The following is a 25,701-nucleotide window of genomic DNA, read 5'->3' on the forward strand; positions in this document are numbered from 1 at the left end:
TGTTATTTGTTCGTTATTTGAGTGCGGTCACTCTAGCTGCAGTCGTCTTGAAAATTTTACTTAAGTCTGTCGGGTACGTTGTGTCGTGCGGGTGGTTCATTTTTCTGTGCGTGTGTGTGTGTGTGTGTGTGAGTGTAATTGGAAAAATGCAAAGATATAGATAACTTCAAAGCTGCACTTACACACAGCTACAAAGAAAAAAGAAACGAAGAGCAATTTCAATTTATGGTTCTGTAAATGCAAAACATGCGAGACGCAGACGCAGCAGCACTGCGAAAGACGTAAGACGGGCAGACAAAGTGCATTTTAGGGCGTGTTTGTAAGCCCTAGCCAGACTCCCTCCACTTCAGTTACCCCCTGAAAGCACTGGCGCACTCAACAAATGAAACAACACAAATAAAAACCTAAATTTTATTTGTCTCCTCACATATGAAAAAAAGTTGAAAGAAAAAATCTGATTGGTAATTTCGCAACATCCTTGAATTTTGTCTACTCTCAATTTGCAAATTGGAGTAGCAATACAAGTGCGTGTGCGTGTGTGTGTGTGTTAGTGTATGGAGAGCGCATCTCGTGAAAGAAAGAAAAGAAACGACGACGCACGAAAGAAAATGTGTAGAGCAGCAAATTAAAATAAAGCAAGTGCTAATGCGATAAAAAAATTATATATATAAGAAGAAGAAATTTATTGCAGCGCAGCTAAAACGAAATTGTGGAAAAGAAATATAGAGTAAAATAAAGAATAGTGCATTTGGGGTGCATGTGATTGGAAGGATGGGCGCACAACAGGGCAAGGAGCGCGGCTCCCATTCGAGCGGAGGGGGCGGAGGCGGTACCGTAAGCTGTATTGGTGTTGGTACTAGCAGCAGCCCCGTTGCATCCGGTTCTCCGCACTGCATAAGTGGCGGCAACAGCGGCGCATCCGTTGGCGGCCTGAGCTCCAATTCCACTTTACGCAATTCTCGCATGAAGTCACATCAATCTTCAGGACATGGCAGCATCAATTCAAGTGGTTCCTCGGCCCATCGCAGCGGTGGAGGCGGAGGCGGCGGCAGCTCAAATGCGAACCACAAGGATAATCGCTGCAATCCCAGCGTTGGCTTAAATATATTTACGGAACACAATGGTAAGTAATATTGTGCCAGTTTGAACGTGGATGCATGTGTCTTGCATACAAATATATATACCGACACATACACATAAGTGTATTCTAAAAATGCATCATTACATAAATACAACTGCACTTACAATGTGTATACACTATTATATACATAGCCTTTGACAGCTCTCTCTCTCTCTCTCTCTCTCTCTCACTCTCTCTCTCTCTCACTCTCACTCTCTCTCTCTCTCTCTCTCTCTCTCTCTCTCTCTCTCTCTCTCTCTCTCTCTCGATACGCTCATCCACTCTCTATTTCTCTGTCTCTCTTTCCCTTTCGCTTGCTCCTTCTGCACTCTGTGCCGGCGCCGCTCTCTTCAATTGAGCCAATTTCTACTATTCATTGCTTCCGTTTTATTCGAAGAGCGGAATGTGCGCTCTTGTTGTTGTCATAACTGCTGTTGCCGGCATTGGCTATAGTGTTACTTTGTGTTGTTGTCGTAGTTGTTGCTGCTGCTGCTGCCCGCTTTTGTTTACAAGCGTAAACAGAATTTTGAGGCACGCGTCGAAGAAATGAGACGAATTTGAAATTATTTTTGAGGGCTGTTTCGACTGCTGATATTCTGCTGCTTTTAATATGTCCCCCTAACCCTCACACCCACACACCCAACACTTTTGCCGCTCAGCAGTGGTTGAAAAAGCAGCAGCAGCAGACAGCACCCCACCCACCCCGACATAGAAACTAGTCGACAGGCATTTCCTACGTTTTCCTTACTTACGCATTTTATTTGCCTTCCTTCCTCTTTATTTGATTTTCCCTTATTCCGTTGTTTGCTTTGGCAAGTTGTACCATTTCCCTTTTTTCCTCTCTCTCTCTCTCTCTCTCTCTCTCTCTCTCTCTCTCTCTCTCTCTCTCTCTCTCTCTCTCTTTGTCTCTCTCTTCTTAATGGCTTTTTTATGTTCCTGTTGCTGTCCTACCACAATAGGTGGGGTTGGGGCGTTGTATATATTAAGTTAAATACTGAGCCAATCCCTAAAGAAAAAAAACCTTACAAATGCAAGACATTTGAGTAATACATTATTTTATTAGATAATGTATATTCACTGAGTCTACATCTTCAAGCTCATAATTGACAAATGCAATTGGATAACAGCGACTGGTATTGAAATTAGCTCCAATTTGAAAAAATTGTCTTTCTTTCGATTATTTGCTTCGATTGTTGTTGCGCAGCAATTTGTTTGCAATTATAATTATTTATTTATAGGATTAAATCGTTTTATGACGAGTATTACGAGCGATCACTCTTCAGCTGATAAGCGATCCGTTTAATTTGTTATGTGACCGCATTGAGTCACAGATTGCAATTTTTCTAGAGACAGCTCAGTATGCAGTTAACAAAAGAAAAAATGAGAAACATTTGTCCGAGACTTATCAAGTACAAAGTAAGACTATATATATGAAGTTTATCTGGTAATTTATTGAAGCTACAAGTTTGATAAAACCCTCAAGAAATTGCATTCATTTAAATATATGTATGTATATATGTACATTTGTATATTAATAAATGAAATACTAACCACACAAATTAGAACTTATATAAATGAATGTATGCTTTTTTGTGGCATCAAATAACCCACAGCGCAAATAAAAATAAAACAAAACACGTTTCGCGCTATTTATCAGTAGTCAACTCTTTGTTCGTTCTACGTGAGCAGCATACTTGCCTTTGTAGCTTAAAGTTCAGCGCCGAACAGAAAACTAACCTACGTTTTCCCACACGAAATGAATCAAGTAAATTGCAATCGAATGCTGAAATTCACATAGAAGATGCAATATTTGATGTTGTTATTGTTGTTGCTATTACAAAATTACATTGTTAAATTGTGTGTCTCTGGTAGACGGATTACAAGGCAGCAACCGCAGTCGCGACCAGGTCGAATGCGACAGACCGAATGGCAGCCGCGGATTCAAAATGAAATCACACACAGGCAGAGTGAGAGAGAAAGAGATGGCCTAAGAGAGCGAGAGAGACAGCTATAAGTGTTGGCACAATAAGGCACAGTGGGCACAATGGCTAGATCCCTGGATTCTTATGTAACATGTTTATTATTATTGTTGTATTTTGCATTTTGGCCATTTGTATCAAATGGAATGGAACTATTAGGATAATAACTTTATTTTTTGTATATATAAAAAAAATACACATTTCGTCACACTGTATGATAGTTGTAGGCGTTGCCTTTGCACATTGGGAGCTATGCGAATAAAGTAAGAGCAGAGCTTTACGAGACGCTGTAATTAGATATGTTTTAGAGGCAATAGAGCAATGAGGAGATATACAATTGGATATTGCATTTTGGATACCGCTGGGAAAGAAACGACGACTGCTTCAGAAGAGCTGTCAATTGCAAATAGTTGAGCGTTGGGTGTGGGAAACAGCTATGCGGAAATGGAGAAGAACATGAAGGGAGCAGAGGGGCAAGAAAGAGAAGGAAAAGGAGGGGGAGGGGCAGAAGTAGAAGGCGTCGCTGTCTTTTCTTCGCTTTTGGCGACGCGTCGCCGTGTCTCAAAATAGCCTCGAAGTGAGTTGCAAAACTCCTTGAGTGTGCAAAGTGTTTGTCACTCTGTCTATCTCTCCCTGTCGCCCTCTTTCGCTTTGGTAATGTGAGTAGCCTAGACGGACGAAGGCAGCAGGCGGGAGGAGGCGTCAATGGCCGTTGGACTGGACTCTGCTTTTTGCTGTTTACTTGCAACATGCAAGCGGCAAATTATGAGACGAGGCAAATGAACTTTTCACATGGCTAATGGACGCCACACGCACAGCCACTAGATGATGATAACTGTGTGTATGTATGTGTTGTGGACACACGGCAAACAGGTGACGCGTGTGTGGTTGACTTTGCAGCTTTCCCACTCGTTTACAATTATGCTAATATATATGTATAAATATCATACTGATATAGTTATTTTCAAAAAAAAAAACCGGCATGGCCATAGGATGGATGTTAAAGAATTATTATATAATTTTAAATAAATGAAAAATGCTGCAGAACTTTAAATAACGAACTCCATATTTAGGAATGCCAAACAGCTAACAGCGCATACAATTGACAAAAGTACCGTGTTGCAGGCGTTACGTCTCCTCCTCCTTTTTGTGACTTTCTTATATTTGCTTTTGCCTTGCAGCCGATGCATTTATTCTATTATTAGCCGCCTCGTATCTCAGGCTTTTTCTTTCTCTCTTAGTTTCTTTTTATAATTTTCTTTACTTTTACTTCGACTTCGAGTCGACTTCGTCGTTGCCGTTGCCTGGCATTTCCTGGCATTTGCCAGTTCCACCAAAGTGCCACTCAGCGTCATCATTATTATTGTTTTTGTTTTTGTTGCAGTTGTTGTTACTGTTCCATGTCGCTTCGTTGCTTTTTTGGGGCCAAAGGGCTGTTTTCGATCAAGCTCGTAAATCCTTTCGTGCCTCGCTTTGCGTGCATTGCAATGCACTTTGATGTTATTTATAGAGCTCAATGCCAGTCCCAGCCCGTCCCTATCTTCTGTTTATTGTATATTCACTGTTCTATGTTGCTCTACAATCCAATAGGAACATTAATTCAAGAACAACCAGCTGTGCGTACAAAGTCTAGTTAGTATTTGGAACATACATATGTAAGAATATTAATAAGTTGTCACTGCCACTGCTTACTGATCTCCAATCGAAAACGCTCCAATTGGAAATTTCAATTGGAGTATAAATTGATGTTTACAAAGCTGAAAATCCAGATTTCTTACATTCAGCAACTCACATCAACACTCAGAATAAAATGTACATCCAACAATAGAGATTCATATACATACATATACACATAATATCAATCACTACCTCTGTTTAGCCTTTTCTCAAAATAGTCCTCAACTTTATTTTTCAACATTTTCCTTATTTCATGTATGTATTTCTGTTAATGTAATTCCTAGCGCATTTTCTAAATTGTTTTTTGTTTTTTGTTTTTGAGTTCTAAAATATTTATTTTTGCACTCTCAGTGGAGCGTAGTACACGCCCACCACAGCAAATCAAAAGCCGGCTCCTCCCTGTAGCCCATTTTGGGAGCAGGTTTTCATTTTATGCAGTTCCCTTCGAGTTGTGCGCCTCATTGAAAATTGTTTGCATAAATTAGCTGACAAAAAAAAAAAAAAGAGAAAAAAAAAAGAAACCTGGAATGAGGCAGCCAATGGAATAGTCAAACAACATTTGTAAACAGCCCAAATATCCAAAGAGAACTGAATATTTGTTTAGCAATAGCAGCTAAGGGGGACAAAATAGGGGGCAGGACGGTGGGGCGTTGAGGTTTGGAATGCGTCAACTAATTATAAGCGCATGAAATGCTTCACTATATATATTTAACATACACCGTTGTTGTGATTATGTTTGAGGTCATAAATTTTGACGCCAGTAGATTGATTGACAGAGCGGAGAGCCACAAATAAACAAATACACTCAGCGAAAAAGACGTGCAAATGAACGAAAATAATTTATTTATTTATTTTCATTGAAGAATTTTAATTTTCAGCAATCTAACTGCATTGACTGTTGAGCGATTAGTAAATGATATTCGCTCAGTGTATCTACGTATAAATATACCGTTTTAATGTTTATTGAGAGGGTAGATCTTACCGAATTAAACACAATATATATTTATATGCCGCCCCCTAAAAACAAATAAATATTTATGGGTATATGTATATGTTCAATGTATATACAGTGTATGTATAGCCAATTGTGTGGAGCACACACAGAGACGCACCCCGTCACGCCCCCGCCTCTCCTGCACTCTTGTGCAATTGATGTGTTTATTAGGTTTAAGCACTCGTCAGTGATCCAGTGTTTCGACGTTAACAAGTCCACAAGGTCGCGCACATTGAGCATGTGCAAAAATCAACAGCAAACTGTTTTTGTTGTTTATTATCATGCATGTATTCTATATCTTGTCTGCGTGCATACACATATGTGTAGATTTACATGCATACATATTGACATATACATTTTATGTACTTCGAGTGCGAATTAAGCATAAACAATCTGCAAAGCGTTTCAAATGCTACAGAGAATCGCTTTCGCGGCAATCCAACCAGAACCAGGCAAACCTGTTCGACCACGAGCTACACTTGTGCCGTGAAGCCTTGCCTCTCTCTTTTCCGCTCTCCATTTATCTCTTGGCGAACTGCATTTTGTTGCAGCCACAGCCGATCCAATCCGATCCATCAATGAGCGCAGAAACTGACTGCAGCACAAATCACGTTCGTAATTGTAACAGTAATTGAGAATAGAGAATTGAGATGCAAGAGTCGAGAACGGAGTTTACTGGATTCTCAGCCTCACGGCACGTCCAGCTGTTGCTGCCGCATAATTTAACAGCTTTGGATTCACATATGTGGTATAGAAAAGATATAGCACGATCGCTGATTGAATGTGGACGTTAACTGCGCTCAAATTGTAGTTGGCAGGTCAGAAATAACATGAACGTTATATAGATGGTGTAAGTATTGCCCATATAAATCCCAGAATTATGTTTCAGAGCTAATTTTGGTTATAACATTTGACGACTCCATAAATCGCAACAAATAAAATTTTCGACTATAGCGAAAGTACTTCCCTCTGTAATTGAAAAAATCAATAAAAGCATTATTGGCAATTGATTTTATTAGACAACAAAAGCCTAACATAGGAAAGTTTAAAGCTTTCACTCAGATTCAACGCAAAATACACAAAAATAACATTCTTTAAGCCAAAAACAGCTTCAAATTATATGCGAAAAAATAAACAAAATAAAATCATATGAAGAAAATTGGCAAGTATTTTTTGTGTAAAATCGAGCTCCAAAGAAAAAGCATAACAAATGCGCCCAGAAACGAAGCAAACCTGTTCCCTCTCTTACACACACAATGCACGAGCAGCCGAAAGTATGCACACGCACACATATCGAGCGCTCTCTCTCTCTCTCTTTCTCTTTCTCTATTTGTCTACGTTGCCAGCTGACCGGCGTCCGGTGGTCAGTGAACCATCAGTAGTCGGTGTGAAAACCAGTGTTGCCAGCTTAGCCTATTTCAGGCTATATGTAGTCTATTGATAAGAAATCTATTGAAGTCCTAGTCCGATATATATTCTTGAACAAAGTAATGAGTTAATCCGATTTAACTATGCCTTTTTGTTTGTCTGTCTCTCTGTCTGTCTGCCAAGCAAAAGAGATGACAAAGAACTACACAAGATCATTTAATTGGTCTATATGTATGCAGCAGAATTCAGTTGGTATTTGTATTTAAGTAAAACGAAGCTAAAATGCTTGCAGCAGCAGAGAGTGTTCCCATTGGTCAGTTTAGGCTCGACACCAACGACCCCTACCTGGTGCCGAGCCCAACACTTGAGTGCGACTTTGTGATTGAGTGAAAGTCGCCCTATATAAAGGGCAGCAGCTGCAGCATTTCTTTAGTCGCCCAGGCCTGGTGGGGGTCAGTTGTGCAGTGCAGTAAAGTGAAGTGAAGTGTGTGCAAATATTCAATGATCATTCAGCTCAGCGTTAAAGGCTGAACAAGGACTTGGAGGAAATACTTAGAGCAAGGACTTACAAGGAGGGATGACTTGGAGAAAAGACTTAGAGGAAATACTAGCCTACTTGAAGATTAAGTCTGAGATCATTATTATTTCACACTCTTCATGACAAAATTTAAATATCCAACATAAGAGTATATCGGCAAAATTAACCAACTACAAAACAAACAACAAAAGCACCAAAACCAGCGGCAGTTAACTTCAACTTTATAAGCAGCTGTCTCTGTTGTAGCGGTTATTTATACATATGTATGTATATCGTATAGTTGTATATCCTAATATATATGCATATTTATTCTCGATCAGCATGACGGCTAGGGTGACATGTAATGGCCTTTCAATTCAACTTCATATTCACATTGCACAAAACCAATTTATATATATATATATATATTATTATATAATATGTATTATGATCATGATCATAATGAAAATGATGGCGATAATGATAATGAATATGAATATGCAATTTTGCTAATGATTATAGTACTGTTATGATGATTATAATAGGTACAGGTATCTGGTAGTCATGCACTCCCATCAAGCGAAGTGTCCGGCTCGTTTTTATTAATATTTATTTTGTATATGTATTTCTTTTTTCTCTATTTAAATAATTAATGTGAAATTTAATTCATTTAATTTCTGCCTAATGGCCGAACTGGTGGCTTTGTCCATGGAAACGAATTTTGGAGTTGTCGCCACTTTCAGTTTTTCTTCTTTTGTCTCTGCGTTTTATGATATTTTTGCCCGGCCTTTCAGAACTTTGACTTGGACGTGTTTGTGTGTGTGGCTTTGTGTGGCGTTTATTTTACATTTATTTTTTTGGTTGTGCGACGTCTGTCAATTTTTACGCCGTCTGGCCATATTTAAACGACATCCACATCCGCCGTGTCGCACGGTCGCTACTCGTTGTATCTTTCTTCTACTTATCCGTAGCTGGCTGGCTATTGCACTTGTTTCCTCAGAACTCAACGCTGAGTCACCAAAGACTTGATATAAAGTATCTTTGAAATATGTACTTATATACATACATACATTTATACTTGGTGCATGCTGTAGTCCTGCTATTTTGTATATTATAATCTAGAGAGGTAGCTATGAGACTTTGAAACAAACGAACGCCATGTTAAGGATATGACGTAATCGGGCGATTACAGTTTCACATACTGATCTGCAATACATGTATATAGCTAATAGAATCTGTTCTGTATACTGTAATTCCCATGTCCTCAGAGTATAAAATTTTTTACTGTTACTGCTTTATTTCCACCCCAAGCTGCTTTTGTGTTACATTTCATAATTGACAAAAATTATTTGCCCTTCAACTCCATAATAGCTCAATAAGTACCAATTTGGACAAAAACTCTTTGAGTTGGGTCGCCTGTCACAAAAATCGGAAGCTCAAAAACATAATTGCCAGCTTGAATTTACTACATTTTTTAGCGTTGCCAGCCCTTTGCATGTTTAAATTTCGAGATCAAAGTTCCGTATGAATCGCCTGGATACACGCGCCATACACACGAGCACACCCACAGACCCTGCAAACAAATATTAATCTACGTACTCACATCAAATTTTCAAACGTTTTTCGTATTATTGCAAAGTGTACAATAAAATTTGATTAACACTATATCTTGAGGACTGTCGGGCTGAATAGCTTATATATGCATATATATATATATACATTTAGTGTAATTATAAACGTTTTTTCATATTTTTTCATATTTTATCGTTGTGTCATTGTCAATGGCGGCGCTTGCGCACTTTTTATTCAGTTTTGTTTTTACAAATTTTTATATAATCGACCGAGAGAAAAGCCGTTAGTTGGAAAAACTATGTACTGAAATATAAACAAAACCGGAATTAGACAAGTTCCGCTTCGTCGCATCTAACGTCCATTTATAAAGCTAATTGCGCTTCATGACAGACATCGCAGCCATAATTATATGAGCTAACCAGCATTTTGATTAGAATGACGCACATTATTAAAGCTCAACTGGATTTTAACTTCACTTTAAAGTCTATACTCCCAAAACTCAAAGAGGAAGTCTTTTTGCACACACACACACATTTAAGAGTCTCTCTTATATAATATCGAATTTAATATACATAGTTATTTTCGTGCAATTACGCACTTTGTAATACCCCCTCTCCCCTCCCATTCTGATTCAAAATTATTCATTTTCATGGCAAATGATTTTATGGCTATTTGCTCTGCTCTTTCGCTTTAGCGCTTTTCGGCATTCAGCATCAGTCGAGCGTAGCGAAAAGAAAAGCTTCGAAGCGATCTTCATTTGGAAATCGAAAAAACTTTTGATTTCGACGAGTGCAAAATGGACTGAATGACTGACTGATTGGCAATCAATCAGTCTACTATAAAATGAAATGAAATCTGTCCAGGGAGAAAGTTAGCATATTTTTGTTATTTACACACATTTTGCACTTGCTAAAAAGTTGAACGAACTTATTAAAGACTTATTAAAACAGCTGGCAAAAAACTGATCTTATCTGCGGAGTACATGCTTGATGTGAAATATTCTGATAATAAGAGACAAATCTAGATTGTAGACGTTAATGGCCTTGATCTGATAAGGAATGCTATCAGCTGGCCTTTTAGCTTCATTTCAGCTTACCATTTGCATAAATATGATAAATTATCTTGTAAAAGATGCACAAACAAAAGAGCCACAAGTCGTCTTTATCTCACCCACCCACACACACTCTTCGCTTGCCATGAAACTGACCTCAAAAAGCAAAGCAGAGACAACTATTCACAATAGCTATATAACAGTCACAACAATTGAAGCCCAAAGGGAAGAGCCCACGGATTTGTTGTTTTGTTATCTTTTCCCATACTTTGAATGAGGAACCGAACCTATTGTCATAATAGTATATCTATATACATATGTATATCTAGTTTCTTTTAATTTTTGTTCCCTTTCTAACAAACGACGGATCGTATGAGACCATACTTCATATTTACTTATCTTCAGAAATTTTATGGTCAAACGCTTTTTATCGCTTATTAAATTTATTATCTGTAAAATGCGCCCACGCGAATTTAGATCCGAATGAGAATTTCAGTTGTGAATGAGTGAATGTGAATGTTTAATTCATGACAGAACAATAACAACAGCCACAATAGAATGAAAATATGAATAAGTAAAAAGAAAAATTGCTGAAAAATACTTGACAAATGCCACGCACTCGATGCCTGCATAAACAATAAGTTATAAAAAGTGTAAACAAACCAAACGATGGGAGTGGACAGAGGCAAAAGAAAATCAAGAAAAACGAGAATAACGAAGCGCAGACAACAAAAATGTGAATATCATGAGGCTAGAACATGGAAAACAATGCACAGTGGGGCCAGTGTATTGTGAAAATTACATAAATAAATGTGCACTTATTTAAATTGATTAACTTTTCAAAATTTGCATTAGTAATTTTATTTTATTGTATTAGTTTATAGGATTTAATAGAATATTGGTTTTATTTAAATGAAGCTCTTGCCTCACTGATGACTCATTGAAATGCTGCTTGTTTGACCAACGCGTCGTATACGTGCAGTCCTCGCTGTTGCTCCCCTCTCTCTCTCTCTCTCTCTCTCTCTATCATACATTTTGTAGCACACTGCTGATTCTGTGAATCAGCCTGGCAGACAATAACAACAAACTATTATCAAATACCAAAAAAAATACATACATACATACATATATGCATGCCAATGTTTCATATATACATTTTTGTTTTTATTCTCTGGACAACCGACGTGTCTGCTACGTCTGTCGCGACGTCAGCCAAGTCGACAATTAAAAGCCCATTTCATTCTCAACACACAAATGTTCGGCCAATGGACGGTGGCCGACAGGCAGACACGTGATGTGAGTGCAGCCTCTATGAGTCTGATGTCTGTCTAGGGGATAAGCACGTTTTCCTTCCTTACGTTTACCTTGACCGCACACCTGGATGAGAGCCAAAAGCATATTTAAAAGGCTATCAAAGCAAATGTGTATATCCCACAAAGTAAATAATATTGCTGATATTAATATAAATATGAATAGTCAAACGCTTTAGCAAGAGAAAATGGGTGGATGAAAAGCGAGGTAAAATTTATCTGATTATCTGAATAAACATATGATATTGTTATAAAAGGGAGGGAAAAATGAAAAAGGCAGAGAGTGGGGAAAATTGAGATAGAAATAGAGATATAGAGAGAAAGCAAAATTGAGATATATATAGAACGGATAAAATGTTCATATAATATTAATTAACAGGAAATATACAAGAGGGGAACGATATATACCAAAACCAAATTATAAATGAAGAACTTTTTGCTGCATTTTGTGCACTCATTGCCGCTCTCATAGTCCCCCAGCACGTGCCCCTATATAAATATATACATTATAAGCAGTAGAGGCAGAGGAAGTGACCTTTTACTGTATATAGAAAGATATAGCAATGCAATGGCTTTTAGGTCACAGCAGCTGGGCGCATACTGAGGTGACCTTTAAAATTACTCTCGAATAGTTGATATGAATAGGCGCATGTGACGTCATTTGACCCACCTCTCTCTGCCTTTCTCCGCAGCTAACACCTTACACATCGACCTCTTCCTGTCCCTTTCGTTTATTGTGCATTCAATGGCTTTTGCACACAAAAGCCGAGTGCATAAAAGTGTAATTAGGAGGATTTGTTGATGTTCTGCTTTGCTCTGCTGTGCTATACTGGGAAGCTACCTTTTCAATGCCAACAATTGCCAGACTCTTGGGCAAGGACACGCTGCTATAGATGTTGCCAAGTAACCGAACCTCGACCAGCATGTGTCACATGCACTCGATAGAGGAAACAATTTCTTTCATAAGATTTCTAGTACCAGCCTCCAGTTGCCAGTTGCCTTTTCATCTGCTCACCCTCTATAGCTGGCTGGCATTCAATTAATTTGCACTCTCAGTTATATATATATATATATATATATATATATGTAATTGAGGGCTTCTGTCGGCGTATGCCTTGTGAATTTTTGTCTTTGGGGTAAAGTTTTTCCATTATTGATTTATTTTGTGACTGGCTCTTTAAATATATGTATTCAATGCACACACTTGATTTTCATCTGCTGCTCTGCACAACATATGGCACTCTCTTAGTCTGTCAGTGTGTATGTGTGTGTACAGAGAGGGGGCGTGACAGCGCTTGACGTTGCGCCTGCAGCGCTGCGTCACAAAGCAACAGAAATGAAACGCATATTTCACTTTAAGGACACGGCAACGAGACCAGGACTAGCCTTGAGTGGAATCCTTACAAAAGTGGTAAAAATTTGCCAGCGACTTCAGTCGAGTCACAGTACTCACTGTCAAGGGTGGATTTTTCGCCAAGTGCGGGCACACAGACAGACTGCGCGCCTTTTACCCTAACCCATTCCCAGGACTCGATGCTCTACCCGAGGCAGAGGGACCTCGTCCCATTCAAATGTTTTCCTTTGTTTCTGCCATCTTCTTTCTGTCGCTCGCTCCCTTTCTCTCGCCTTTATATTTCGCATTTACTTTACGTTTTTTACTTTAACTGCATTTCAGTTTATTCGTATTCATTTTCTCTGTTTTCGCCATTCGCTTTAGTTTTTCGCACTTTGTTGGTTTTCTGTTTGGCCTCCAGGTGAGGTACTTACCTTTGCATATATGTATGTATGTATGTATATGCATATACAAATTGAGTTCCTTTACATTCTCGACATTATGTCCGAGTGTCAGTTACTTAACATGCGATGTCAAATTGAAAAATGAACTTGTAAGCGCAACTAGCCCCCTAGATAACCATATGGCATTGGCCTTGCATAAGGACGAATGCATTCGCTAGCGGTGGCTGACTGAGAATATTTTCGTTCTGAATGCTAACTATGCCGCAGCAAGTTCCTTTCACAATATGTGAAATTTGAAATCCAACAGTTAAGTTAATTAAACAAACTTAGATAGCGACTAATTTCACACAATTAAAGCCACGTTAATAGCATTGGCCTTGTGTAGAAATCAGAGCAAATTATATTTTGCAATCCTTCCTCTACACAACATATCGGAAGCCAGAGAAATGACTAATTAAATGTAAACCGTAAAAGTTGATTACTGTTGACTGTGTTGGCCCTAACTGAACTCAACTAGCCAAAAGGGGCTGCCTGACTACCTGGCTCAAGGCGAGAATCGGAATGAAATCGGACAAGCGAAGCAGAAGCCAGACGGAACGAGAACGTGAACAGAACGATAGTCCAGCTGAAAGTCAGAGACAGAGCCAAAGCCAAAGCCGGGTACGACACGAAAGCCCTTGAGAAGAGCTTTCAAAATGAGGGCGGGGCACGAAGAATTGTGCATTAACAGAAATAAGAGTTTCAGCTGGAAACTGAAAACTGAAAACTAAAGCAAAACTACGAGAGAAACGTGCACAAATGCAAAAGCTACAAACGAGCTAAGGGCCACAGCCAAACACAAATACAAATACAAACACGAATACTAATGAATGATGCATAAGTGAATGAATGAAAAAGCGAGCTGTGAAGCGGCTAATGAATGAATGAATGACAATGTGACTAATGGCTCAGCGGACGCTCTTGAGTGAATTATTGAATGAAAGAGACATTTCGTTCAAATAAATCAGACACCGAAGGCAAAAGAGGCGCGGAAGAGCTAAAAGGCAAATGCATCAATTTTACTGCGAGTTGGCTAAGTAGCGCCAGGGCGTGGCACCAGTTAAGAGTTATTGAATATTATCTAAAAATAAATTTATATAATACGAGACTGAGACTTAAATCGTTTACGTTTCCTTTAATTCACTATTAATATTAAAATCTTATTGAAGTGTTCTCGGTGTGTGCTTGGTGCTTGTATTGGGAACTTACCGTATCTACTACATACATGTATTTAAGTCAACTTGAATCATCCTTTCATTGTATCTCAAGCCAATATCGCTGAGGACCATTGAATCTAGTTCTAAGATAATATATAGTATGCAGCAAGTACTTATAGCAACTTAACTTAACCCTGCTACCAGCCAAGATTTTGAGCATGTATATGGCCTCCACCCAACTTTAGATGACGCTGCACTTGCATATTATTGCTTACGAGAGCAAAAGCTGACATCAGATTAGCCACAGCCGCAAAGTGAAGCAGCTCCCATCACCCACTCTAACTGTGATTAGCTGTGCGTCATTTCACAAAATCTGAGTATAAGTCTTAACTCTCTCTATGCTCCAATTCCCGCTAATGACTTGCATTCGTTTCTAGTCGCAAGTCTTTGGAGCTGCCGGATCTGTGCGACGTTGTCTTTGGATGGAGACAACTCTGCTGGAGAGTTCGTTGGCCTCAATTCATGTTGGCAACACACTTTAAATCACATTTGACGAGGGCGAAGCAACTATTTTGTCAAAAGTCTGCTGAGGGATGATGGAGGGGGCAACGGTGGGGGTCGTTCTCGCGTAATATCTCCAGTGGTTGAGCTTTAAAAATTGCTTGCGCATCCGTCAAATACTTTTCTTATTCTCCATTCAAGATTACAGCATTTAACATTGTTATTGCTTGTTTGTTTGCTACTGTTGTTGTTGTTGTTGTTGGCAACATGTTTGTGGCCGAGGCTCTAATTGGCCTTCAGCAATTGCCTTTGGCTCTGACTTTCTGCTAGAGCTCTTTATATACAGTAAGCATTCTTCACTGTCTCTTTAATGCTTAGCCGCTTTGATGTCGTTCTAACTGTACATAGATTTATGTCTATGAATATACATATGTATATAAATATATCTGTATATATGTATGTATGTGTGTGTTTATTTATATACATATATATAAATATAATTTAAACTTTTATTTTCGGACAGCTCTTCACAAATGTCATCCAACCCATTGTACAAAGTCCATTGAAAAGTAGAATTGAAAACAAGCATTAAATAAAATAGTTTTAAATTAAGTTTTGATTCTTTCGTTGAACGCCTTTGTTCACTGAACCACGAGCTTCATTCTCATTCTCTCTTTATTTTCTACAGGTACCAAGCACAGATCTTTTCGCGGCCATCCCGGCAAATATCACATGAATTTAGGTAACAACAAATTTAAACGTAGTGTCATTGTTAATAATTATAGAATGAATCTGATTGAAACTCTATGTACATATAATGCATGATTTGAAATTTTTAAAAGTGGGATTTGCTATATACCTAGTGACATCCAATAGGAATACATGAAAAGTTCAAAGTTGCTCATTCGAATTCGTGAAATTCATAAAGAAACTATTCAAGAGCGTATAGACTACATACTTTCCATACAACATACTTTATGGCCATAAAGCTACAGATCGAAATAATTATTAACATACCTAAATAAATTGCATAGTTTAAAATATATACATGCCTTACTATAGATATAGATGATCTATAGATGAAAAGGTTGTAGGTTAATGCAAGACTTACAAGTTCCTTGACCCAGGTGTTAGAACCTTTGTATATTCTTTTTAAGACTAGCAATATTTTAGATTCTGCAATTACCTCAACTTTAGATTCCAAGAAAATTTCGCTCTTAAGAAAAATCACTTCTGAGTCAACTTTTTCTGGCTGTGCGTTGATTATGCATAAATATATATAAATCAGAGACCCGATTCCACTTTAGTACGCGTGACTCAGTAGAGCCTATTCGAAACGTACACTAATATATACGTATGTATATTTATCTAAATATGTATGTTTCTTTAATTGAACATATGGCCATAGAAAGAGAGAGAGAGAGAGAGAGAGAGAGAGAGAGAGAGAGAGCGAGAGAGAGAGAGAGAGAGAGAGAGAGAGAGAGAGTGGGATACAGACTTAACTCCAATGCATTGGATCAGACTCGTCGCCTCAGCCGCGCTTCGATGCGCTCTGATTTAGCGGACCACCGGGCTAAGTTCCGACCCCCGTGCCTTCTACAGAGGTCTCTAAGCTTCCGCTGTCTGGCATTCGTAGATATGACCAGTCTACCTATTGCTATTAATATTTCCTGCCTCGCGCGCATAAATTAACAATTGAAAAGGAAAGACAACGCGCTGACTGGAAACAGACAGGGTATCGAGAGAATTGGGAACCCATCTCAAATATTTTTGTTCTGCTTTATTATTTGGATTTTATGGCTCTTGGAGTCGAAGTCGCAACGCACCCACATTCGAGACTAATTTGAAGCGGCTTTCGAGTGTGGGGAAATAGGTGTGGAAAATGGGGAAAACCAGTTGCTTACTTGTCGAGGTAGAGGGGAGAAGTGGGCCAAACGCTCACCCAGAATCTGAGTGCCAGCGGAAGTGGCTGCTTAATAAAAAAAAAAAAAAAAAAAAAAAAAAAAAAAAAATGAAAATGGAAATAGAAATAAACCGTTGTGAAAATCTCAATTATTTCATTGTGTGATGCTGTCAAATGGAGAAAAGATCATTGTGCGGATAAACTAGGGTTGAAATACTCCAAAAAACACTTGAGTTACCTTAGATATAAAGCTTTCTGTCGTTTCCTGCAATCTATAGGGTATCAAAGGCATAGGAGTGCATTCATATGCTAATAGACATAACTAATGATAAATAATATACATACATATATGTATAGTTCAGCTTGAAGCTAAAATGCCTATTTAGATAGGGAGACCTTTCGCATCCGGCAGATACAGATATAGATTCATATACAAACACAGATGTAGATACATATACAAGTGTAGAAACAGATACACAGCTCGGTGATCTGATAGAAATTCTCCCACAATAAAAGTGAAGTCGACTGGGACGGGACGGTTATTTGTGCTGTTGGTTCCTGTCGGCAGCAATGTTTTGCTATAATTTTGTATGCCGTTCTGTGCATAATTTATTTTTTCAATGAAAGAGAGTTAAAGGCATCCAATCTCTCGCCCATCTCGAGGTAATGCCCGCATTCCTGTGTATGTGAAAAACGGGTTTGCGTTGCCAGCCAGCGAACAGCGAGCTCCAGCAAGCGAGTTGCAATCACATTGTTTCGTGACCGGGCAGATTGATTAAACGTTCACTCACCTTCTATTCTCTCTCCCTCTCTTTCTGTTTGCCATGTTGCAGAGGCGCTGCTCCAATCGCGTCCATTGCCACACATTCCAGCGAGCACAGCGGCCGCCCTGTTGGCAGATGCCGCTGAGCTACAGAGCCAGGACTCGCCAGTGCTCGCTTCACTAGGCGGAGTGCACAGCTCAGCAACGTCTGTGTTCGAGTCGGCCCATCGCTGGACTTCCAAGGAGAATTTGCTGGCGCCTGGGCCCGAAGAGGATGATCCTCAACTGTTTGTAGCGCTGTATGACTTCCAAGCGGGCGGCGAGAATCAGCTGAGCCTCAAGAAAGGGGAGCAAGTGCGCATTCTCAGCTACAACAAGTCTGGCGAGTGGTGCGAAGCTCACTCCGATTCCGGCAACGTGGGCTGGGTACCCTCCAATTATGTGACGCCTCTCAACTCACTCGAGAAGCACTCCTGGTACCACGGACCAATCTCACGAAACGCGGCTGAGTACTTGCTCAGCTCAGGAATTAATGGGAGCTTCCTGGTTCGTGAGAGCGAAAGTTCACCTGGACAGCGAAGCATTAGTTTAAGGTATACGACACACCTGCTTAGTGCTCACTCCAGAACAACTAATCTCTATTAATTTTTTTTAGATATGAGGGCCGCGTCTACCACTATCGCATCTCTGAAGATCCGGATGGCAAAGTCTTTGTCACGCAGGAGGCCAAATTCAACACGCTCGCAGAGTTAGTGCATCATCATAGCGTGCCTCATGAAGGGCACGGCTTGATAACACCACTGCTCTATCCAGCACCCAAGCAGAACAAACCTACAGTCTTTCCATTAAGTCCCGAGCCAGATGAATGGGAAATATGTCGCACAGACATCATGATGAAGCACAAACTGGGCGGTGGACAATATGGCGAGGTATACGAAGCGGTGTGGAAACGCTATGGCAACACAGTGGCCGTTAAAACGCTCAAGGAGGATACGATGGCGCTAAAAGATTTCCTCGAAGAGGCAGCCATTATGAAGGAGATGAAGCATCCGAATCTCGTGCAGTTAATCGGTGAGAAACTAGCAGTCCAAGCAGCCTTGCTCAGACTCATTTTTTCTCTGTCCTTCCAGGTGTCTGCACTCGAGAGCCGCCCTTCTACATCATCACAGAGTTCATGTCGCATGGCAATCTACTGGACTTCTTGCGTTCGGCAGGCCGGGAAACTTTGGATGCGGTAGCCCTGCTCTATATGGCCACCCAAATAGCATCTGGCATGAGCTATCTGGAATCCCGCAACTATATCCATCGGGATTTGGCGGCTCGCAACTGCCTGGTGGGCGACAACAAACTCGTTAAGGTAGCCGACTTTGGGCTAGCGCGCCTAATGCGCGATGATACCTATACGGCGCATGCGGGCGCTAAATTTCCCATCAAGTGGACCGCCCCAGAGGGATTGGCGTACAATAAGTTCAGCACCAAGTCGGATGTGTGGGCCTTTGGTGTGCTACTATGGGAGATAGCAACTTACGGCATGTCGCCATACCCGGGCATTGATCTCACCGATGTGTACCACAAACTGGAGAAGGGCTATCGTATGGAGCGACCGCCGGGCTGTCCGCCGGAGGTGTACGATCTAATGCGCCAGTGCTGGCAGTGGGATGCAACGGATCGGCCCACATTCAAGAGCATACACCATGCGCTGGAGCACATGTTTCAGGTGGGTGACGGTGATGGTGATGTCGAATTCGAGGTATGGGATGATGATGATGATGACCTCGATGATATCGATGATGATTACGATGGCGACAATGACGACAATGATGACGACAATGGCATTGAGCTTTGATTTCAATTGGTGTCTGCATCACCATCGTCGCTCATGGAATGCCAGCGCAACCAGTGTGATAGTCTCACAATCATCAGTAGTGATAATCGCAATAATGATCCACGTGCTGCACGTCTCTCCTTCTTCGCTCCGCAGGAATCGTCCATCACCGAAGCGGTAGAGAAACAGCTCAACGCCACAGCAACAGCCAGCGGCGGCACAGGCTCCAACTCCGGTTCCATTTCCACAGCAGCGGCTGGTGTAGCGCCCCCAACAGCGACGGCCAGTGCATCCTCCTCAACGTCCGCTTCACTTAGTCTGACGCCACAAATGGTCAAGAAAAGTATGGCCAGTGCTGACCAACAACAGCAGCAGCAGCAACTGGCCAGCACACCCATGTCAGGTGAATCATTGTTTACCACGAATACAACGAACTCAGACTGATTTCGTATCACACTTTCACACAGAAACTGGCTCTACATCGACCAAGCTAAGCACCTTCTCCAGCCAAGGCAAGGGCAATGTGCAAATGCGTCGCACCACCAACAAACAGGGCAAACAGGCGCCAGCACCACCAAAGCGGACCAGGTAAGCCCAAGCAGAGCCCGTCAAGTATTACAAAAAGGTATTTATTCATTGTATATCTTTTCATTTAGCTTGCTCTCTAGCAGCCGAGATTCTACATATCGCGAGGAGGATGCACGCAATTTGATCGATGAGCTCAATACGAATGGTAGTAGTAGAAACTTCCACTCCAACACTTTAAGCCAGACCCTATGTAGAAATTTTAAAACCCAAATTCCAACCCAGACACAAATACGTACACAACAACAACAAAAACAACAGCAACAACAACAGAAAGAACAATTATTACAATCACCTATACTACAACAACAACAACAAACATATTCAATTAAAAAATCATCCTCCTGCAGTAGTTTCCTTTACGACATCCTATTTCGAGGTATTTGTCAATGGAGTAAGAATTCCTATTTACAATTTATGTTACGTTTTAATTGGTTTGTGTTGCACAAGAAACAAACATTTATTTTTCCTCTTTGTACTATTAATTTTATTTTTTATTTTTCCATTATAATTGCGAATTTATTGTGACAAACTATTTAAAATAGGACAATATTAATTAAAATGGTTGACTTTTAAATGGTTTTCATAATGAGTATGTTTCCATTTCAATGCTACATTTGATTGCTTCTTTAGTATAAAATATTTACAACTGGAATCTTTGCCTTTATGCTCTATATGAATCGAATATAATATATTTAAAATTATGAATATTTGTCTTAATGTTTTGAATTTAACTTATTTTTCACAATACCCATTCCGTTCTGTCTGTCCATTAGAGATTCTTTACCCAAAGGAGTCCAGTTTTCAAGTTTGTTAAAATTCAAATAAATCAAATTGTATTGCAACTATTTGTAGGCATTATAGTTAATACAGTCTCTGTCTAGACTTTGGCGATTCCACTGTAAATACATAAACTATAAATGTTTTTTGTTTCATACACTCTTAACAACTGTTATTAATTTACATTTTGGTGTTTTACATAATTATATTTAGTTTGCTTTATGTTTAATTCTTTTATCTTTTTACTATTAATTGGTTTGAGTAGTGATCTTTTAAAGTTTCTTCTGTTTTGTTTTGTTTTTATTTGATTTGATCTGATCTGATTTGGTGTTGACAAATATTGAGCCAACAAATGGGTTTGTCGACATGTCCACAGGTCTTCGCACTGACTAATCCATCCAATTCCATACCCCAAGCACGAGCATGTAGTTCGCCTTTAAATTTCGTTTATACAATAGTGATCTTTGTGGTTACAGGTCTCACGCGTGACATCAATAACTTGACGCAGCGATATGACTCAGAAGTCGACCCGGCTGCTGATCCGGATACGGATGCCACTGGAGATAGCATAGAGCAAAGTTTGACTACAGTTACACCGCCTAACAAGATGCAGCACTCACTACATGCAGGTGTCTCGAATCTGACAGGGGGAATCGGTCCACGATCCTCACAACAACACAGTTCATTCAAACGTCCGGTGATGGGCAATCGCGGCCTGGAGACACGTCAAAGCAAGCGCTCGCAGCAGCCGGCACCGATCAATGTGACTACCAATGGCAATGCCAGCACACCGGTGCTACCTGCTCATCCCATCACTGTGGGTGCTTTGGAGGTGATGAATGTTAAGCGAGTGGTCAATCGCTATGGAACCTTACCCAAGGGTGCACGTATAGGTGCCTTCCTGGATAGCCTAGAGGACAGCAGCAGCAGCAATAGCAGTGGCGCCGGGACGGGCTCTGAGGCACCAGTCAATGGACATACTACCCCTGCAGCAGCCACAACAGCTGCAGGTCGTGCTTTGCCCGCTGTCCCCGCCTTGCCAACGGCGACTAGCAAGGCGCAACAGGTACCACAACAGATGATTCGAAGCAATTCCTCTGGGGGCGTGACCATGCAGAACAATGCAGCGGCCAGTTTGAATAAGCTACAGCGACATCGCACAACAACGGAGGGTGCCATGATGACCTTTTCGTCGTTCCGTGCTGCTGGCAGCAGCAGTTCACCTAAACGTGGTGGCATTACACAGCCGGCGCTGGCTAATCTGGAGTTTCCACCGCCGCCTTTGGAGGAATTCGAAGCATTGCCGCCACCACCGCCACCGCCAGCGCCAGAGAGCGCTGTCCAGGCCATACAGCAGCATCTACATGCTCAGCACAGCAGCAGCAACGATGTTAGCAATACTGCACCCAGTGTCGAGGAGGCCAGCTCCCGGTTTGGAGTCTCGCTCCGCAAACGTGAACCCTCCACGGATTCGTGCAGCTCACTGGGCACACCACCCGAGGCGTCAGTATCAGCAGCAACAGCAGCAGCCGAAGAGAAGGGTCTAAATCTTAAGGAGAAACTCATCACAGAAATCAAATCAGCGGGCAAGCCATCCGATCCATCTATAGGCTATACCAATGGTGGTGCTCCAGTCGTTGTTGACCCTGTTGCCCAATTGGTTACCGAGCTGGCCGAGAGCATGAATTTGCCTAAGCCCTCAAAACTGACTAATGGCAATTGCAGCACCAACACCAACACCAACACCAACACCAACGCCAACAACAGCAACAGCAGCAACAACAACAACTTCAAGGCACAGTTGAAGAAAGTGGAGACAAAAAAAATGAATACGCCCATTCCAAAGGCTGAACAGCCCACAAACATAATAGACTTCAAGGCGCATCTACGCAAAGTGGACAAGGTCGAGCAGCAACAGCCCAAGGAGCAAAGTCTTCAACAACAGCAGCAACAATCGCCAAATGCCAATTGCAATATAGCGCGCAGGGATGAAACCAAAAAGTTTAGTGCCGCAAATCAAAAGACTGAAATCAAAATCGATGTTAGCAACTCCAATGCGGATGCGGATGGAGGCGACACGGCCACAGGCACAGGCAACAGTTCAGACGGCGGCAAGCGACGCAGCACAGGTAGTATTAATAGCTTAAAAAAACTTTGGGAGCAGCCTAGTGGTGACTATGCCAGCACCACAATCCCACAGACCATGGCAACGAGCAATGGTGGCGGCGCCAGCGCCCAATTGTCGCCCAAATATGGCTTCAAAGCAACACAACAGCCATTGGGTAATCTTACTGGGTATAGCAAAGTGTTTGGTAATAAACCGCCGCCAGCGGCACCACCACCACCGCCCCCAATTAGCAGCACTCCAAGCACCACAGCACAGCCCAAGCCAGCGGTAGCTGCCGCAACCAAATTAGCAACCACAGCAATAAAAACATCTCTTTCAACGCAACTCTTCACAGATGCCGAGGGCAGCAGCAGCAATGAGGAGCAGCAGCAGCAGCAGACAGGTGATCAGGCGGAGCTGATGACGCAGTCGCTCTATGGTGATCAGTACAATAACTCCAACGCCAACTCCTCGAATCAGCAGTCGCCTCTACCGAGCAATGCCAACAACAAGCTCAGCACCTCTTCCACCAATAGTCAGAATAAGCCTGCCGTGCCGCATAAGCCCACCAAGTTGACTATCTATGCCACGCCCATTGCCAAAATCGCTGGGATCGGCGTCGGCGGCGACAACATCAACTCGACACAAATTACTAGGGAAAGCATTTTGGAGCTGGTGACATTACTGGAGGGGTCACTGAAACATCCAGTGAATGCAATCTCTGCCTCGCAGTGGCTACAGCTCAGCGATAAGTTAAATATCCTGCAGAACTCGTGCGTGGTCTTTGCGGAGAACGAGTCGATGCCACCGCACTCGAAATTCCATTTTCGCGAGCTTGTAACCCGAGTGGAGACGCAGTCACAGCATCTGAGAACTGCCGGCAGTAAAAATGTGCAGGATAATGAGCGATTGGTTGGCGAGGTGGGTCAATCACTCAAACAGATCTCGAATGCGCTGCATAGGTAAATGATAAGAACGGGGATGGACGCACAGCGGAGCGGTGTTGCGCCAGCTGACAACAACAGCGCCGGCATATGGCTAGATGCCGAAGGCAACTTTATCAAGCGCAAGCAGCAGCCCCACTGAGAAAATATACATACAAATATGTATCCATATGTATGTATTAATCGCACACATTCCTCCCACCATCCCCGTCACCCACTTCCAGCGAAGGCGGACGACAGAAGACAACGAACTGGAAACGGATTAAACGATAGCATAACTACAACTTGAAAGCCCAGCGATGAAGCTCAGAAACATACAAACAGCAACATAACAAAAAGGAAAATACAGCTATAATTAATTATTTACTATATACATATACTATATCGTAGTTGGTAGCATGTAACTCCAACTGCAATAGTATTTAGTAGTCGTAGTGATTATACATACATCTAGTCATAAATCTGATGCATCTGCTTATATTTAGAGATAAACAGAGGGAGAGAGAGAGAGAGAGAGAGAGAGAGAGAGAGAGAGAGAGTGGGCTTCGAAACTGAGTTGCAAAGCAAAATTTTTCTATATAATGACGTCTTCTACTATTTTCTTTGATTTCAATTGTGAATAATCTTTAAACATTACACATTACTCACATTATTCTTTTGGTTTTTAGCCACTTCTTTTCAAGTAAGCTTAAGCTTTGTTCTAATTAATATTGAAAGACATATAAGTGCATATAGAGAAGGTTGGTAAGGACAACTTCATGATCAATATAAATATATATATATACGCTATATATATATATACGCTAGTCGGTAAAAGTGTTTTTAGTATCCCTATACAAGATATATATATATAATGTCATGCAATGTCCGTTCTAAGCAGGAAAACTCAATCTACAACGTTTAGAATTTTCTTCGTGTTTTTAGTACTCGTAATACCTACATAAATATATTGATCTATGTGTACTACTTGGCATAAATTTAAACAGTAGCGAAACCCAAAGATATTATTAACGACTTCTCGATAGAAAAAGGAAAAATTAAAAAAAAAAGTTGCAAAAGACTAAAGCTTAATATTATTACGTTGAACATTGCAAGCTAAAAATAAAAATAAACTGGTGGCAAACGCTTTTTAAACACATACTTATACACAAAAACAAATTGTAATTATTATCTGATATTTTATGGATTTTAAACTACTTTTATACGTAAAAATACACACATACAAACACAATTAAACGAATGAAAAAAACCAAATAAATATTCATTTCATATACATAGTCTCGGATCAACATTAGGGCGGGTCATATAACATTAAAGTTGGCATACATATAATATAAATGTGCAAAACAAAACCTTTTTCAAAAAAAAAAAAAAAAAAAAAAAAAAAAAAAAAAAAATAGCTCTCCCTAAATAAAATGACAAAGACAATGTGCATTCGAAACATATATTTATATATAAATATAAATACTATATTTCTGTAACTTCTATAAAATCTGTGCGTTTGAAAGCGCTTGGAATATATCTATAAATACATATACAATATTTAAAAAGAAACGGATCAAAAATACTTCAACGAGAAATAAAATGATATTTAAAAATAAATGCGTTGTGAAGAAAATTTATATTTGGACAGGTAATTATTATTATTTCGAAAAACAATATTAGTACATTCTATATATTTACTAAAAGTCAAACTTACATTAGAATTCTGATGAATGTTTAAATTTGAATTCAAAGTTTTTGGCAATATCGAAATATCGATAGCCTTATCG

The 25,701-nt window shown here is 40.4% G+C and overlaps 1 protein-coding gene across 1 annotated transcript; it reads left to right on the forward strand.

The window, feature by feature from the left end:
• On the forward strand, nucleotides 1-25,241 carry Abl (tyrosine-protein kinase Abl). Its single transcript, XM_018102117.3, has 9 exons — nucleotides 1-1,123; nucleotides 15,711-15,764; nucleotides 17,759-18,281; nucleotides 18,344-18,759; nucleotides 18,819-19,405; nucleotides 19,670-19,916; nucleotides 19,981-20,101; nucleotides 20,170-20,477; nucleotides 21,355-25,241. Exons 1-9 carry the CDS (start codon nucleotides 772-774, stop codon nucleotides 23,949-23,951), a joined length of 5,205 nt encoding a protein of 1,734 aa, XP_017957606.1. The 5' UTR covers nucleotides 1-771; the 3' UTR covers nucleotides 23,952-25,241.
• Nucleotides 25,242-25,701: the final 460 nt, after the last annotated feature.

This window comes from Drosophila navojoa, chromosome 4, assembly GCF_054131105.1.
Source record: "Drosophila navojoa isolate 15081-1374.11 chromosome 4, UAZ_NAV_1.0, whole genome shotgun sequence".
NCBI classification, from domain to species: Eukaryota; Metazoa; Arthropoda; class Insecta; order Diptera; family Drosophilidae; genus Drosophila; species Drosophila navojoa.

Coding starts and splice junctions, on each gene's coding strand:
- Abl (XM_018102117.3), top strand. CDS start 772: ATGGGCGCACAACAGGGCAAGGAGCGCGGCTCCCATTCGAGCGGAGGG. Junction 1,124..15,710: donor TATATTTACGGAACACAATG/GTAAGTAATATT, acceptor TATTTTCTACAG/GTACCAAGCACAGATCTTTT. Junction 18,760..18,818: donor GAATCTCGTGCAGTTAATCG/GTGAGAAACTAG, acceptor CTGTCCTTCCAG/GTGTCTGCACTCGAGAGCCG.